We start from the raw sequence: 17,676 nt of genomic DNA on the forward strand, positions 1-17,676 counted from the left end.
TGTCCAAAAATGATGCAGAAAAATTAATCCATGCTTTTGTCACTTCTAGGTTAGACTACTGCAATGCTCTACTTTCCGGCTACCCAGATAAAGCACTAAATAAACTTCAGTTAGTGCTAAATACGGCTGCTAGAATTCTGACTAGAACCAAAAAAATTGATCATATTACTCCAGTGCTAGCCTCCCTACACTGGCTTCCTGTCAAAGCAAGGGCTGATTTCAAGGTTTTACTGCTAACCTACAAAGCACTACATGGGCTTGCTCCTACCTATCTCTCTGATTTGGTCCTGCCGTACATACCTACACGTACGCTACGGTCACAAGACGCAGGCCTCCTAATTGTCCCTAGAATTTCTAAGCAAACAGCTGGAGGCAGGGCTTTCTCCTATAGAGCTCCATGTTTATGGAACAGTCTGCCTACCCATGTCAGAGACGCAAACTCGGTCTCAACCTTTAAGTCTTTACTGAAGACTCATCTCTTCAGTGGGTCATATGATTGAGTGTAGTCTGGCCCAGGAGTGGAAAGGTGAACGGAAAGGCTCTGGAGCAACAAACTGCCCTTGCTGTCTCTGCCTGGCCGGTTCCCCTCTTTCCACTGGGATTCTCTGCCTCTAACCCTATTACAGGGACTCAATCACTGACTTACTGGGGCTCTCTCATGCCATCCCTGGAAGGGGTGCGTCACCTGAGTGGGTTGATTCACTGATGTGGTCATCCTGTCTGGGTTGGTGCCCCCACCCTTGGGTTGTGCCATGGCGGAGAACTTTGTGGGCTATACTCAGCCTTGTCTCAGGATGGTAAGTTGGTGGTTGAAGATATCCCTCTAGTGGTTTGAGGGCTGTGCTTTGGCAAAGTGGGTGGGGTTATATCCTTCCTGTTTGGCCCTGTCCGGGGGTGTCCTCGGATGGGGCCACAGTGTCTCCTGAGCCCTTCTGTCTCAGCCTCCAGTATTTATGCTGCAGTAGTTTATGTGTCGGGGGGCTAGGGTCAGTTTGTTATATCTGGAGTACTTCTCCTGTCCAATTCGGTGTCCTGTGTGAATCTAAGTGTGCGTTCTCTATTTTTCTCCTTCTCTCTCTCTTTCTCTCTCTCGGAGGACCTGAGCCCTAGGACCATGCCCCAGGACTACCTGACATGATGACTCCTTGCTGTACCCAGTCCACCTGGCCGTGCTGCTGCTCCAGTTTCAACTGTTCTGCCTTATTATTATTCGACCATGCTGGTCATTTATAAACATTTGAACATCTTGGCCATGTTCTGTTATAATCTCCACCCGGCACAGCCAGAAGAGGACTGGCCACCCCACATATGCGCTCTCTAATTCTCTTTCTTTCTCTCTCTCAGAGGACCTGAGCCCTAGGACCATGCCCCAGGACTACCTGACATGATGACTCCTTGCTGTCCCCAGTTCACCTGGCCGTGCTGCTGCTCCAGTTTCAACTGTTCTGCCTTATTATTATTCGACCATGCTGGTCATATATGAACATTTGAACATCTTGGCCATGTTCTGTTATAATCTCCACCCGGCACAGCCAGAAGAGGACTGGCCACCCCTCATAGCCTGGTTCCTCTCTAGGTTTCTTCCTAGGTTTTGGTCTTTCTAGGGAGTTTTTCTAGCCACTGTGCTTCTACACCTGCATTGCTTGCTGTTTGGGGTTTTAGGCTGGGTTTCTGTACAGCACTTTGAGATATCAGCTGATGTACGAAGGGCTTTATAAATACATTTGATTTGATTTGATTCGATATTTCTGGAAAAGGGCGTTATCATCCAATCAATAATGACTCATGTATTATGATTCCACCACCTGTCAGGTCCCGTCTCAGCTGTCTCAGATCCTTGGTGATGTCTTCAAACTTGACCTGGGCTGACAGGAACACATCCCGAGGCTCGGGGAGAGGGAAGACACTTCTCTCTGTCCCAGCGTTCTGGAGGGAAACAACAACATCAGAGTGACAACATCAACAACAATATCCAGTGATGACAACAACAACAACATCACCAACAACAACAGCAATAACAATGTTGATCAACATTCTAGAAGGGAAGCAAAAAAGCTAAACCAGAATGACCAGAAATCTACCAAACCACCATAGATCAACCAAACCACCATAGACCAACCAAACCACCATAGACCAACCAAACCACCATAGACCAACCACCATAGATCAACCAAACCACCATAGACCAACCACCATAGACCAACCAAACCACCATAGACCAACCACCATAGATCAACCAAACCACCATAGATCAACCAAACCACCATAGACCAACCAAACCACCATAGATCAACCAAACCACCATAGACCAACCACCATAGACCAACCAAACCACCATAGACCAACCACCATAGACCAACCACCATAGACCAACCACCATAGACAAACCAAACCACCATAGACCAACCAAACCACCATAGACCAACCACCATAGACCAACCAAACCACCATAGACCAACCAAACCACCATAGACAAACCAAACCACCATAGACCAACCAAACCACCATAGACCAACCACCACAGACCAACCAAACCACCATAGACCAACCACCATAGACCAACCAAACCACCATAGACAAACCAAACCAGCGTAGATCAACCAAACCACCATAGACCAACCACCATAGACCAACCAAACCACCATAGACCAACCACCATAGATCAACCAAACCACCATAGACCAACCAAACCACCATAGACCAACCAAACCACCATAGACAAACCAAACCAGCATAGACCAACCAAACCACCATAGACCAACCAAACCACCATAGACCAACCAAACCACCTTAGACCAACCACCATAGACCAACCAAACCACCATAGACCAACCACCATAGACCAACCAAACCACCATAGACCAACCAAACCACCATAGACCAACCAAACCAGCATAGACCAACCAAACCACCATAGACCAACCACCATAGACCAACCAAACCACCATAGACCAACCACCATAGACCAACCAAACCACCATAGACCAACCAAACCACCATAGACCAACCAAACCACCATAGACAAACCAAACCAGCATAGACCAACCAAACCACCATAGACAAACCAAACCAGCATAGACCAACCAAACCACCATAGACCAACCAAACCACCATAGACCAACCACCATAGACCAACCACCATAGACCAACCAAACCACCATAGACCAACCAAACCACCATAGACCAACCAAACCACCATAGACCAACCACCATAGACCAATAAAGTGTCATTACCTCATCCAGATTGCGGAGATAATATGATACCACGTAGTCGACCAGACTGATTCGATTGTCCTGAAACGAGCAAAGACACAACACATCAAAACGACATCAAGCAGAAGGTTAAAAAACACAACGCACATAATCAAAAGAAAGCTCACTGCAAACAAACTCCACATTTGTCTGTCTTCTGCCTCAGGAAGCCTAGTGGTTAGAGCAGGTAGCCTAGTGGTTAGAGCAGGTAGCCTAGTGTTTAGAGCAGGTAGCCTAGTGGTTAGAGTAGGAAGCCTAGTGGTTAGAGCAGGTAGCCTAGTGGTTAGGTAGTCTAGTGGTTAGAGCAGGTAGCCTAGTGGTTAGGTAGCCTAGTGGCTAGAGCAGGTAGCCTAGTGGTTAGAGTAGGTAGCCTAGTGTTTAGAGCAGGTAGCCTAGTGGTTAGAGTAGGAAGCCTAGTGGTTAGAGCAGGTAGCCTAGTGGTTAGGTAGCCTAGTGGTTAGGTAGCCTAGTGGTTAGAGCAGGTAGCCTAGTGGTTAGAGCAGGTAGCCTAGTGTTTAGAGCAGGTAGCCTAGTGGTTAGAGTAGGAAGCCTAGTGGTTAGAGCAGGTAGCCTAGTGGTTAGGTAGTCTAGTGGTTAGAGCATGTAGCCTAGTGGTTAGGTAGCCTAGTGGCTAGAGCAGGTAGCCTAGTGGCTAGAGCAGGTAGCCTAGTGGTTAGAGTAGGTCGCCTAGTGGCTAGAGCAGGTAGCCTAGTGGTTAGAGCAGGTAGCCTAGTGGTTAGGTAGCCTAGTGGTTAGAGCAGGTAGCCTAGTGGTTAGAGTAGGTAGCATATTGGTTAGAGCAGGTAGCCTAGTGGTAAGGTATCTTAGTGGTTAAAGCATGTAGCCTAGTGGTTAGGTAGCCTAGTAGCTAGAGCAGGTAGTCTCGTGGTTAGAGTAGGTAGCCTAGTGGCTAGAGTAGGAAGCCTAGTGGTTAGAGCAGGTAGCCTAGTGGTTAGGTAGCCTAGTGGTTAGAGCAGGTAGCCTAGTGGTTAGAGTAGGTAGCCTAGTGGTTAGAGCAGGTAGCCTAGTGGTTAGAGCAGGTAGCCTAGTGGTTAGAATAGGTAGCCTAGTGGTTAGAACAGGTAGCCTAGTGGTTAGAGTAGGTAGCCTAGTGGTTAGAGCAGGTAGCCTAGTGGTTAGAGCAGGAAGCCTAGTGGTTAGATCAGGTAGCCTAGTGGTTAGTGGTGGTTAGAGCAGGAAGCCTAGTGGTTAGATCAGGTAGCCTAGTGGTTAGTGGTGGTTAGAGCAGGTAGCCTACTGGTTAGAGCGGGTAGCCTAGTGGTTAGAATGTTGGGCCAGTAACCAAAAGGTTGCTAGATTGAATCCCTGAGCTGACAAAGGAAAATATCTGTCGTTCTGCACCTGAACAAGACAGTTGACCCACTGTTCCTAGGCCGTCATTGTAAATAAGAATTTGTTCATAACTGACTTGCCTAGTTAAATTAAGGTAAAATAAAAAATGATGCTATTGGATGGTACTGGAGAGGAACAGCATTTAGCTGTGAATGTGTACAAGACAAACTAATAATTAAACTGTGGTATGTGTGTATACTGGGTTACAATGTACACTAATCTGATTGTACACTATTCTGTGATTATGATTGTCAGTCCAACACTTTAGCCATTACACCAAGGGGTTTGAACCTTTCTCCATGAGGTTGTTAGGAATGATACTAAAGTCACTACAATACTGTAGAGTTGAGACTTCATTACCCTGCTCTTGACGTCTTTCAGTTTGGGCAGGATCTCCAGCCCGAAGCCGTCAGCCTGTCCTCTGCTCCTGTTGCCCCCGTTCATGTGGTTCCCCAGGGCTAGAACCAGACCCATTACTTCCCTCACACTGGAGGTCTCCAACAGATCCTACATTCAGAGATACCAACCTCCTGTTAACTTAAGAGACATTTGACTGCACTTCAGAACTCTACAGATTCTTTTGAACAATGTGGTGTACAGTACACACGCTTCCTGTGGGTTACCCTGTTACCGAGCCACCGAAATAGACCATGGAAATGAGGCCTGACACATAGGCTTGAATGTCGTTTAAATGAGCACAGCAAGCTCCTCAATTCATCTGGTAGGGAATCGGGAATCTCTTAATATTCCTTATTATCTTGGATCTACCTTGCAGACGCGAGAGACGATGTCAACCTTCCGCCGTACGGAGGCGATGGCGTCTATGAAGACAGACTGGAAGATGATACATGAAGCCCTGCCTGGGAAGTCTGGTATCTGAGATAACTCATAGAGGAACCTAGAGACGACACAGGGAGACAGGAAGAAGACATGATGGAAGCTACATTAGAGTTTAGGGCTGGCAGAATTACCGTATAACCAACGCTAACGGATGAAGACCGTCTCGAAAATAAAATAACCATCATAACCGTTTAAGCTAAGCTTCCCCTAAAGTAAATTGAATTACATTTGCCGAAATTATAGAGCTTAAATACCCTATACAGAAATAAATACAATCTTTCAAAATAGGCTACTACACTGGATCATTAGCTTCTTTAATAAAGAAACAGCTAAGCTGTTTATTGTGTTAAATCACTTAGTCTGAAGGATCGGCAATTTGGAACGCGAACGGCAAATACCAAATAGATGATTGTTGAGTTGCGACTGTCACTGAAAAGTAGAGAAGCCCAGCCAGGCATATCCAATATTTTAAAATACAATCGCAGGAAAACATAGTTGGGAAAGCAAATGGCTTCGGCTGTAAAGAGATGACAATGAAAGACTTCAATCTGTATTTAACTTGTCAAAATTCTCAACTTAATTGAATGAACAAGTAGCCTGTCTTATTGGCACCAGCCATATCCCCGGTGAGGGGACATCTGTCTTTGTCATTGTTGGCTCAGTGCCCCTTAAAGATTTGTTTTTGGATAATAATATTCTCTTCCAGGTTAGATGGACGTCATATTGTGCCTCCCCTTCACATATGTATTTTACCTTTATTTAACTAGGCAAGTGGGATTTGCACTTGCAACCTTCCGGTTACCAGTCCAATGCTTTAACCACTAGGCCACCCTGCCGCCCCATATGCTAATTATATGGATCCGACAACATCCTTTCTATTGATCTGTGGGTCAGCGTCAGCAGAGTTGGCTACCCTGTCATTTTTTTTTGTCATATTAAAAATTATTCCGCTAATGTCTCCAGTCATATCAACTACAGTAGAATTGAATGAAATGTGTTTAGAAAAAGGGCACATTTTTCCCATGCAAAGAGAAAGGAGAAGAACATGTGATATAGCTTAGACCTCCGTCACTACATGCTGGATTGAATAGTAAATTAGATATTTTATTACTCAAATTTATGACTATCCAATCTGTTCATCACATTAGGAATAGCAAGCTACACTATATATACACAAAAGTATGTGGTCACCCCTTCAAATGAGTGGATTCAGCTATTTCAGCCACACCCGTTGCTGACAGGTGAATAAAATCGAGCACACAAGAACTGTTCGTCTGGAGCTTCATGAAAAGGGTTTCCATGGCCGAGCAGCTGCACACGAGCCTAAGATCACCATGCGCAACGCCAAGCGACCAACATCTAGTGGAAAGCCTTCACTGATAAGTGGAGGCTGTTATAGCAGCAAAGAAGGGGACCAACTCCATATTAATACCCATCATTTTCGAATGAGATGTTTGACGATTAGGTGTCCACATACTTTTGATCATGTGGTATATCTTACATGTAGCAAGTCTGCAAATGCAAGGATGCATAGACTTAATTATAAAGGGATTTTTTTGTTGGTGAACCGTTGTGCTGTCTATGCTGCCTGGTACTGTGTGGCAATTATTTTCATGGTAAAATCAAATTTTCATTCAAATGATAACCAACTGGCTCATGAAATTAAATGTATATTTTGGAATGTCAGTTGAGTTTAACCAACAAATCACAGCACATATTGATTGGTACACTTCCTACTTTTACTTCCTACTTTACCGTTTTGTTCCAATGCATAAACTTACAATCAAATCAAATGTTATTTGTCACATGCTTCGTAAACAACAGGTGTAGACTAACAGTGAAATGCATCTTAAACAACAGGTGTAGACTAACAGTGAAATGCTTCGTAAACAACAGGTGTAGACTAACAGTGAAATGCTTCATAATCAACAGGTGTAGACTAACAGTGAAATGCTTTGTAAACAACAGGTGTAGACTAACAGTGAAATGCTTCATAAACAACAGGTGTAGACTAACAGTGAAATGCTTCTTAAACAACAGGTGTAGACTAACAGTGAAATGCTTCTTAAACAACAGGTGTAGACTAACAGTGAAATGCTTCATAATCAACAGGTGTAGACTAACAGTGAAATGCTTCTTAAACAACAGGTGTAGACTAACAGTGAAATGCTTTGTAATCAGCAGGTGTAGACTAACAGTGAAATGCTTCTTAAACAACAGGTGAAGACCAACAGTGAAATGCTTACTTACAGGCCCTTCCCATCAATGCAGAGGAATAAATACACAATGAGAAATGATAACTTGTCTATTATATACACGGGGTACCAGTACCGAGTCGATGTGCAGGGGTACGAGGTAATTGAGGTAGATCCAGTATGTACATATAGGTCGGGATAAAGCTACTAGGCAACAGGATAGATAATAAACAGTAGCAGCAGGATATGGGATGAGTCAAAATAATTAGTGCAAATTGGGTCAATGCAGATAGTCTGGGTAACTTTTGGTTAACTATTTAACTAACTATGTCTTATGGCTTGGGGGTAGAAGCTGTTCAGGGTCCTGTTGGTTCCAGACTTGGTACATCGGTACTGCTTGACGTGCGGTAGCAGAGAGAACAGTCTATGACTTGGGCGGCTGGAGTCTTTGACAATTTTTAGGGTCTTCCTCTGACACCGCCTGGTATAGAGATCCTGGATGGCAGGACGCTTTTGCCCCAGCTATGCCGTACACACTACCCTCTGCAGCGCCTTGTAGTCGGATGCCAAGCAGTTGCCATACCAAGTGGTGAGTCAAGATACTCTCAATGGTGCAGCTGTATAACTTTTTGAGGATCTGAAGGTCCATGACAAATTTTTAAGCCTCCTGAGTGGGAAGAGGCATTGTCATGCCCTCTTCATTACTGTGTTGGTGTGTGTAGACCATGATACTTCCTTAGTGATATGGACACAGAGGAACTTGAAGCTCTCGACTTGCTTTGACGTGCCTTGACGAGGAGATGGTGCCTTGAGGTGGAGATGGTGCCTTGAGGTGGAGATGGTGCCTCGACATGGAGATGGTGCTTTGAGGTGGAGATGGTGCTTTGAGGTGGAGATGGTGCTTTGAGGTGGAGATGGTGCTTTGAGGTGGAGATGGTGCCTTGAGGTGGAGATGGTGCTTTGAGGTGGAGATGGTGCCTTGAGGTGGAGATGGTGCCTTGAGGTGGAGATGGTGCCTCGACATGGAGATGGTGCTTTGAGGTGGAGATGGTGCCTTGAGGTGGAGATGGTGCTTTGAGGTGGAGATGGTGCCTTGACATGGAGATGGTGCCTTGAGGTGGAGATGTTGCTTTGAGATGGAGATGGTGCTTTGAGGTGGAGATGGTGCCTTGAGGTGGAGATGGTGCTTTGAGGTGGAGATGGTGCCTTGAGGTGGAGATGGTGCCTTGAGGTGGAGATGGTGCTTTGAGGTGGAGATGGTGCTTTGAGGTGGAGATGGTGTCTTGAGGTGGAGCCACAAGGTTTTCCCCAGCTATCACCCTCCACAGAAAGTTAAAAAGGTGATGAGAAGGGAAAGGAGAACACTTACTGTTCAGGTTTGTCCAGTAACTTGATCAGTTCCTCCTCTGAAGTGTGGTAGTGTCTCGTTATCTGCTCCAGCTCATCGGGCTGGGCTCTCTGGTAGGGCATCAAACAACACTTAACGAACTGAAGAGACCTCAAAAGGCAAAAAAAAAGGACAAGACAAGAAAGGAGTGGTACTCACGTTTTCATATAAGGCCTGGATGGTTTCCATGTCCACGATGGAGTTGTCCACCGTCAGCACAGCTACAGGAGTAAACAGGTTCGTTGAGTCATGAGCGAAGGTAGTGCATGGATGGATACACAGTATACAGTGAATTGCATCTCTACCGGCCTGTGGGGTCACATAAGGGTATTTCTACGACTGGTGGGAGGCTGTAGGTGTAATTGTAAGATTTTTTTCACACAAAAAACTGAAGCCAACTCTCCTACACGATTCCCAAAGGTGTACTTTCACAGAGCTGAAATCTGACTGGGTCAGATTAAACATTTCAACTGAACATGGATGTTTCCCTGTTCTTAAAGTTGCTGCTAAAACCGATATATCTATGATATCCCAGTGGACAAGGTCTGTCTCCACATGATCAATGTTGGGCTGGGGAGAGGTGTGTGAGGGCCAGATGCGCGCGGGCGCACGCACACACACACACACACACACACAGACATACACACACGCACACGCACACACACACACACACACACACACACACACACACACACACACACACACACACACACACACACACACACACACACACACACACACACACACACACACACACACACACACACACACACACACACACACACACACACACACACACACACACACACACACACACACCAAATCTAAAACTCTCCCCTTCTGGGAAACTAATTGCTCCCTGCCACAGAAACCAAAGAGACCCACAGTGTAGATTCCTTCCCCTTAAGGTACTGTCTTTCCCAATTCAAATGGTAACTCAGAATCTGTTCCAAATGGCACACTATTCCCTATATAGTGCACTGCCTGGCCAGGGTCAAAAGCAGTGCACTTCAGTGCATTTGGGAAGTATTCAGACCTCTTGACTTTTTCCATATTTTGTTACGTTACAGCCTTATTCTAAAATGGATTAAATTGTTTGTTTTTTCCCTCTCATCTATCTATACACAATACCCCATAATGACATCATAATACACCATAATCAAAAAGCAAAAACAGGTTTTTAAAACTTTTTGCAAATGTATTCAAAATAAAAAACTGAAATATCACATTTAATAAGTATTCAGACACTTTACTCAGTACTTTTTGAAGCACTTTTGGCAGTGATTACAGCCTCGAGTCTTCTTGGATATGACGCTACAAGCTTGGCACACCTGAATTTGGGGAGTTTCTCCCATTTTTCTCTGCAGATTCCCTGAAGCTGGATGGGGAGCGTCGCTGCACTGTTATTTTCTGGTTTCTCCAGAGATGTTCGATTGGGTTCAAGTCTGGACTGGCTGGGACACTCAAGGACGTTCAGAGACTTGTCCAGAAGCCACTCTTGTATTGTCTTGGCTGTGTGTTTATGGTCATTGTTCTGTTGGAAGGTGAACCTTCGCCCCAGTCTGAGGGCCAGAGTGCTCTGGAGCAGGTTTTCATCAAGGATCTCTCTGTACTTTTCTCCGTTCATCTTTCCCTCGATGCTGACTAGTCTCCCAGTCCCTGCCACTGAAAAACGTCCCCACAACATGATGCTGCCACCGCCATGCTTCACCGTAGGGATGGTGCCAGGTTTCCTCCAGACGTCAAGCTTGGCATTCAGGCCAAAGAGTGCAATCTTGGTTTCATCAGACCAGAGAATCTTGTTTCTCATGATCTGAGTCCTTTAGGTGCCTTTTTGGCAAACTCCAAGCAGGCTGTCATGTGCCTTTTCCTGAGTACTGGCTTCCATCTAGCCATTCTACCATAAAGTACTGATTGGTGTAGTGCTGCAGAGATGGTTGTCCTTCTGGAATATTCTCCCATCGCCAAAGAGGAACTCTGGAGCTCTGTCAGAGTGACCATTGGGTTCTTTATCACCTCCCTGACCATGGCCCTTCTCCCCCGATTGCTCAGTTTGGCCTGGGTGGCCAGGTCTAGGAAGAGTCTTGGTGGTTCCAAACTTCTTCCATTTTAGAAAGATGGAGGCCATTGTGTTCTTGGGGACCTTCAATGCTGCAGACATTTTTGGTATCCTTCCCGAAATTCCTGTCTCGGATCTCTACGGACAATTCCTCCGACCTCATGGCTTGGTTTATGCTCTGACAAGCACTGTCAACTGTGGGACCGTACATAGACAGGTGTGTGCTTTTCCAAATCCTGTCCAATCAATTGAATTCACAACAATTAAGTTATAGAAACATCTCAAGTATGATCAATGGAAACAGGATGCACCTGAGCTCAATTTCGAGTCTTTTAACAAATGTCTGAATACTTACGTAAATATGGTATTTCTGTTTAAAAAAATATTAAAAACTGTTCGCTTTGTCATTATGGTGTATTGTCTGTATATTGATGTGGAAAAACATTTATTTAATTAATTTTAGACCAAAGCTGTAATGTAACAAAATGTGGACAATGTCAAGGGGTCTGAAAACTTTCAGAATGCCCGGTTTATCCTGATGTTCCACTTGGTCTGACTAGATCAGATATGACTGTATTACAATACAGCTGAATGGAGATTTGGTGGTGGTTGGAGTTAGGCCCTGTCTGTCTGTCTGTCTGTCTGTCTGTCTGTCTGTCTGTCTGTCCGTCCGTCTGTCTGTCCGTCTGTCTGTCTGTCTGTCTGTCTGTCTGTCTGTCTGTCTGTCTGTCTGTCTGTCTGTCTGTCTGTCTGAAGTCAGATACAGGGTAGAGGGGTCCAGAGTCAGACTTTAAGTTGTGGTTCAGATGACTCACTTGGTTGGAACATAGACTAGTGCTTGTGTGTGGGTTTGAGTCCTACACGGACCACACATATTGAATATTCTGTATGTGTAAACTGTTGCTTGTGTCATCTTAGATTAAGTCGTGGGTTCGCATCCTACATGTGCCACATAGACATCTAGCTACTATTTATGTAATAGTTTTGGATAAAGGCCTCTATTGAATCTCTAAAATTACGTTTTTAAAAAAGAGGGTAAAAAGAGGGTAGAGAGAGTATGCACCCTTCTTCTCAGAGATGATTTTAGGTACAGTACATGCCAGGGTTTTCAAACCTCAACTCAGGGACGCAAGACATGTCACAATGTTGCTGTAACCCTGAAAAGCTCACCTGATTCACCTAATCGAGGGCTTGATAATGCCACTCACCTTGCTGTATGTCATTCATCTCCAGGTGCAGACTAGAGATGAGTATCCCTACAGCCTGGGAACGCTTCCCATCCAGCAGCTTGATGACCTGACCAGGGAGAAGAAGACAACACTGTCACCATGACAGCAGTAGAGCTCAACTGACCATCAGATTAGGTAAGAGGAAGGGCTGTGGACTAATGGAAGACTAATGGAGGGGTTGATCATTAATGGAGACCAGAGCCTCTCTCTCTTTCTCTCTCTCCACCCCCTCTCTTTCTCTCTCTCCACCCCCTCTCTTTCTCTCTCACTCCCTGATGGAGACCAGATCCTCTCTCTCTCCTCTCCCTCCACCTCCTCTCTTTCTCTCTCACTCCCTGATGGAGACCAGAGCCTCTCTCTCTCCTCTCCCTCCACCTCCTGTCTTTCTCTCTCACTCCCCAATGGAGACCAGAGCCTCTCTCTCTCCTCTCCCTCTCTCTCCCCTCTGTATTTCTCCCTTTCTCTTGTCTCCCCCTTCCCCCCTCACTCTCTCTCTCTCTCTCTCTCTCTCCTCTCTCTCTCTCCTCTCTCTCTCTCCTCTCTCTCCACCTCCTCTCTCTTTCTATCTTTCTCTTGTCTCCCCCTTCCCCCCGCTCTCTCTCTCTGTCTCTCTCTCTCTCTTTCTATATTTCTCTTGTCTCCCCCTTCTCCTCTCTCTCTCTCTCTCTCTCTCTCTCACTCTCCTCTCTCTTTCTATCTTTCTCTAGTCTCCCCCTCCCTCTCTCTCCACCGCTTGCTTTCTCTAGTCTCCCCCTCCCTCTCTCTCCACCCCTTGCTTTCTCTTGTCTCCCCCTCCCTCTCTCTCCACACCTTGCTTTCTCTAGTCTCCCACCTCCTCTTCACTCTCTACCCATCATTCTCTTGTTTCATCATGGCTGACTATAGATAGATGACCATAGAGACTTCTATCTCTGATGACCATAGAGATCATGGCTGACTATAGATAGATTTCATCATGACTGACTATAGATAGATGACCATAGTGACTTTTGTACAAGCACATTGAAGATCACAACATGGTGTACAGGACCTATAAAGTAGAACACATGGCTGACTATAGATAGATGACCATAGAGACTTCATCATGGCTGACTATAGATAGATGACCATGGTGACTTCATCATGGCTGACTATACTGTAGATAGATGACCATAGAGACTTCATCATGGCTGACTAAGCATTTTCTGATCAGGTTTCTGGAACAAAAGTTATAAAATTACTTCACATCAAGAACTATCATGGTCATTCGAGGATCAAATGCACAGACACGTTTTGGCATCCAGAAATAAAACATGAATACATAATACTTTGGACTACAACCATAGCTTCAGCTAGCCTGGGAATCCAAACTGAATTCATAGTTAATTTAATGAAGACATTAAACAATAGTGAAACTGAATTCCATGTGGATTTCCAGGCTACATTTCAGCAACTGTAAATCCAGACATCAGTCCCCTCTAGAGGTCAACAGACACATTGCCACTCCATGTTGTGCTACGTAGGGAAAGCGGAAACCTGGTGAGCTGCACAACTGAATTCACTCAACCGAAATGTGTCTTTCACATTTAACCCAACCCCCTGAATCAGAGAGGAGCCTCACAGTACCTTCTTGGCCTTGGCTTTCTTCTCATAGGCCTCTGACAGAGGTTTTTTCTTGGTCTGCAAGGTGGTCTTGGAGAACAGATCTTCAAACTCTGTGGTGTTGATGATGTCTGGTTCCACAAGAGAGTTCCACAGTGTGTCCTTACTGAGAAAGAGAGGTAGAGAGAGAGAGGTAGAGAGAGAGTGGTAGAGAGACGTGGAGAGAGTGATAGAGAGAGTGATAGAGAGAAAGAAAGAGAGGGAGAGAGAAAGAAGGATAGAGGGAGAGAGAAAGAGAGGGAGAGAGAAAGAGAGGGACAGAGAGAGATAGAGAGAGAGATAGAGAGAAGGAGGGAGAGAGGGAGAGAGAAAGAAAGAGAGGGAGAGAGAAAGAGAGGGAGAGAGTCGGAGGGAGAGAGAAAGAGAGGGAGAGAGAGATAGAGAGAAAGAAATAGAGGGAGAGAGAAAGAGGGAGAGAGGGAGAGAGAAAGAGGGAGAGAGGGAGAGAGAAAGAGAGGGAGAGAGATAGAGAGAGAGAGAGAGAGAGAGAGAGAGAGAGAGAGAGAGTGATATAAAGAGAGGAATATACCAGGTCTGAGGTCATCTGCCTTTGGCCAAAAGAGCAGGTACCCAGACTTCATCAAAGAAATTGGAAATACAAACATTGTCATCCTACAAGAAACATGATATAAAGAAAACGGACCCACTGGTTGACCTCTAGGTTACAGAGAGCTGGTAGTCCCATCCACCAAACTACCAGGTGTGAAACAGGGAAGAGACTCAGGGGGTCTGCTAATTTGGTATAGAGCAGACCTAACCCACTCTATTAAATTAATCAAAACAGGGACATTTTACATCTGGCTAGAAATTAAGATGGAAATGATCTCAACAGGGAAAAATGGCCTCATGTGTGATACCCATATCCCCCACTAGCATTCCCATACTTTAACCATGACAGCTTCTCCATCCTAGAATGGGAGATTAACAATTTCCAGCCCCAGAGCCATGTACTAGTCTGTGGCGACCTACTGTAAATGCCAGAACTGGACAAGAATCTGACTTTGCGGGGACTCCTACGGTAGGTACACCTATAGCTCATCTCTTGGCAGTAGACTACTTTATAAACTGCTCTCAACCCAGAGTCTCTTAGAGCGTCAGCCAGTCCGCTGATACCCCTATTAGATCACAGCAAAATCACACTCTACTTGAATAGAGCTATGCTCAATCATGAGACATCAAAGCCAGGGGAACTTAATAATATTAAGACATGCTATAGATGGAAGGAAAGTAGTGTGGAAACATACCAAAAAACAATTAGGCAACAACAAATTCAATCCATTCTAGACAATGTCCTGGACAAAATGTTTCACTGTAATAGTGAAGGTGTAAACTTAGCAGTAGAAAACCTAAACAGTATATTTGACCTCTCAGCTTCCCTATTATATCTAGAAGTTCCAAGCTAAACAACCTAAGAAAATGAACAACAATGACAAATGGTTTGATGAAGAATACAAAAACCTAAGAAAGAAATTGAGAAACCTATCCAACCAAAAACATAGAGACACAGAAAACCTGAGTCTACCCCTTCACTATGGTGAATCCCTAAAACATTACAGAAATACACCATGGAAAAATAATGAAAAGCATGTCAGAATTCAGGTCAATGTAATTGAAGAATCTGGGAAAATGTGAAAACACTAAACAAACAACACGAATAGCTATCTATCCAAAACAGAGATATATGGGTAAACCACTTTTTTATCTTTTTTAACTAGACAAGTGAGTTATAAACAATTTCTTATTTTCAATGATGGCCTAGGAAATGTGGGTTAACTGCCTGTTCAGGGCAGAACAACAGATTTGTACATTGTCAGCTCAGGGATTTGAACTTGCAACCTTCCAGTTGCTAGTCCAATGCTCTAACCACTAGGCTACACTACCGCCCCATTGCTAGGCTACCCACTTCTCCAATCTATTTGGATATATAACAAAGAACAAACAGCAAAAGCATATACATGATCAAATTAAAAATCTTAGAATCAACTATTAAAGACTACCAGAATCCACTGGTTTCTACAATTACATTGAATGAACTACAGGAGAAAAAAAACTATCCAACCCAAAAAGGCCTGTGTTCTTGATGAAATGATAAAAAATACAGACAACAAATTCCAATTGGCAATAGTTAAACTCTTTAACATCATCCTCAGCTCTGGCATCTTCTCCAATATTTGGAATCAAGGACTGATCACACCAATCCACAAAAGTGGAAACAAATTTGACCCCAATAAACCGTGGGATATGCATCAACAGCAACCTTAGGGAAATCCTCTGCATTGTCATTAAGCAAATGTCAAATTGGCATTTTACCAAATTACCGTACGACAGACCACGTATTCACCCTGCACACCCTAATTGACACACAAACAAATCAAAACAAAGGCAAAGTCTTCTCATGCTTTGTTGATTTCACAAAAGCTTTCGACTCAATTCGCCATGAGGGCCTGCTATACAAATTGATGGAAAATGGTGTTGGGGGGAAAAACATACAACATTATAAAATCAATGTACACAAACCACAAGTGTGCGATTAAAACTGGCAACAAAAAACCCACTTATTTCCACCGTGCGGGGGGGGGGTGAGACAGTGATGCAGCTTAAGCCCCACCCTCTTCAACATACACTACCGTTCAAAAGTTTGGCGTCACTTAAAAATTGCCTTGTTTTTGAAAGAAAAGCACATTTGTTTGTCCATTAAAATAACATCAAATTGATCAAGAATACAGTGTAGACACTGTTAATGTTGTAAATGACTATTGCAGCTGGAAACAGCTGATTTTTTTATGAAATATCTACATAGGCGTACAGAGGCCCATTACCAGCAACCATTACTCCTGTGTTCCAATGGCACATTGTGTTAGCTAATCCAAGTTGATCATTTTAAAAGACTAATTCATCATTAGAAATCCCTTTTGCAATTATGTTAGCGCAGCTGAAAACTGTTGTTCTGATTAAAGAAGGAAAACATTGCCTTCTTTCGACGAGGTGAGTATCTGGAGCATCAGCATTTGTGGGTTCGATTACAGGCTCGAAATGGCCAGAAAAAAAATACTTTCTTCTGAAACTCCTCAGTCTATTCTTGTTCTGAGAAATGATGGCTATTCCATGCAAGAAATTGCCAAGAAACTGAAGATCTCATACAACGCTGTGTACCACTCCCTTCACAGAACAGCGTAAACTGGCTCTAACCTGAATAGAAAGAGGAGTGGGAGGCCCCGGTGCACAACTGAGCAAGAGGACAAGTACATTAGAGCGTCTAGTTTGAGAAACAGACGCCTCACAAGTCCTCTACTGGCAGCTTCATTAAATAGTACCTGCAAAACACCAGTCTCAACGTCAACAGTGGAGAGGCATCTCGGGGATGCTGGGCAGAGTTGCAAAGAAATACTGTCCAATTAAAATAAAAGATGAAGATGGGCAAAAGAACATAGACACTCGACAGAGGAAGATGGAAAAAAGTGTTATGGACAGATCAATCTAAGTTTGAGGTGTTCGGATCACAAAGAAGAACATTTGTGAGATGGAGAAAAAATGAAAAGATGCTGGAGGAGTGCTTGACGCAATCTGTCAAGCATGTTGGAGGCAATGTGTTGGTCTGGGGGTGCTTTGGTGGTGGTAAAGTGGGAAATTTGTACAGGGTAAAAGGGATCTTGAAGATGGAAGGCGATCACTCCATTTTGCAACACCATACCATACATACCCTGTGGTCAGCGCTTAATT

General features: G+C 44.4%; 1 protein-coding gene across 1 annotated transcript in view; it reads right to left on the reverse strand.

Moving 5' to 3' along the window:
* LOC135505661 (uncharacterized) overlaps positions 1-17,676 on the reverse strand; it is a 76,692-nt gene that overhangs the window by 14,684 nt on the left and 44,332 nt on the right. The window contains exons 7-14 of the mRNA XM_064924708.1: positions 13,921-14,062; positions 12,295-12,382; positions 9,187-9,248; positions 9,010-9,098; positions 5,374-5,503; positions 4,966-5,112; positions 3,235-3,294; positions 1,806-1,926 (exon numbers count right to left, since the gene is read on the reverse strand). Of these exons, the coding sequence (XP_064780780.1) occupies positions 1,806-1,926; positions 3,235-3,294; positions 4,966-5,112; positions 5,374-5,503; positions 9,010-9,098; positions 9,187-9,248; positions 12,295-12,382; positions 13,921-14,062 (839 nt within the window). The remainder of the gene's footprint in view (positions 1-1,805; positions 1,927-3,234; positions 3,295-4,965; positions 5,113-5,373; positions 5,504-9,009; positions 9,099-9,186; positions 9,249-12,294; positions 12,383-13,920; positions 14,063-17,676) is intronic.

Source organism: Oncorhynchus masou, chromosome 19 (assembly GCF_036934945.1).
Source record: "Oncorhynchus masou masou isolate Uvic2021 chromosome 19, UVic_Omas_1.1, whole genome shotgun sequence".
Lineage (NCBI taxonomy): Eukaryota > Metazoa > Chordata > Actinopteri > Salmoniformes > Salmonidae > Oncorhynchus > Oncorhynchus masou.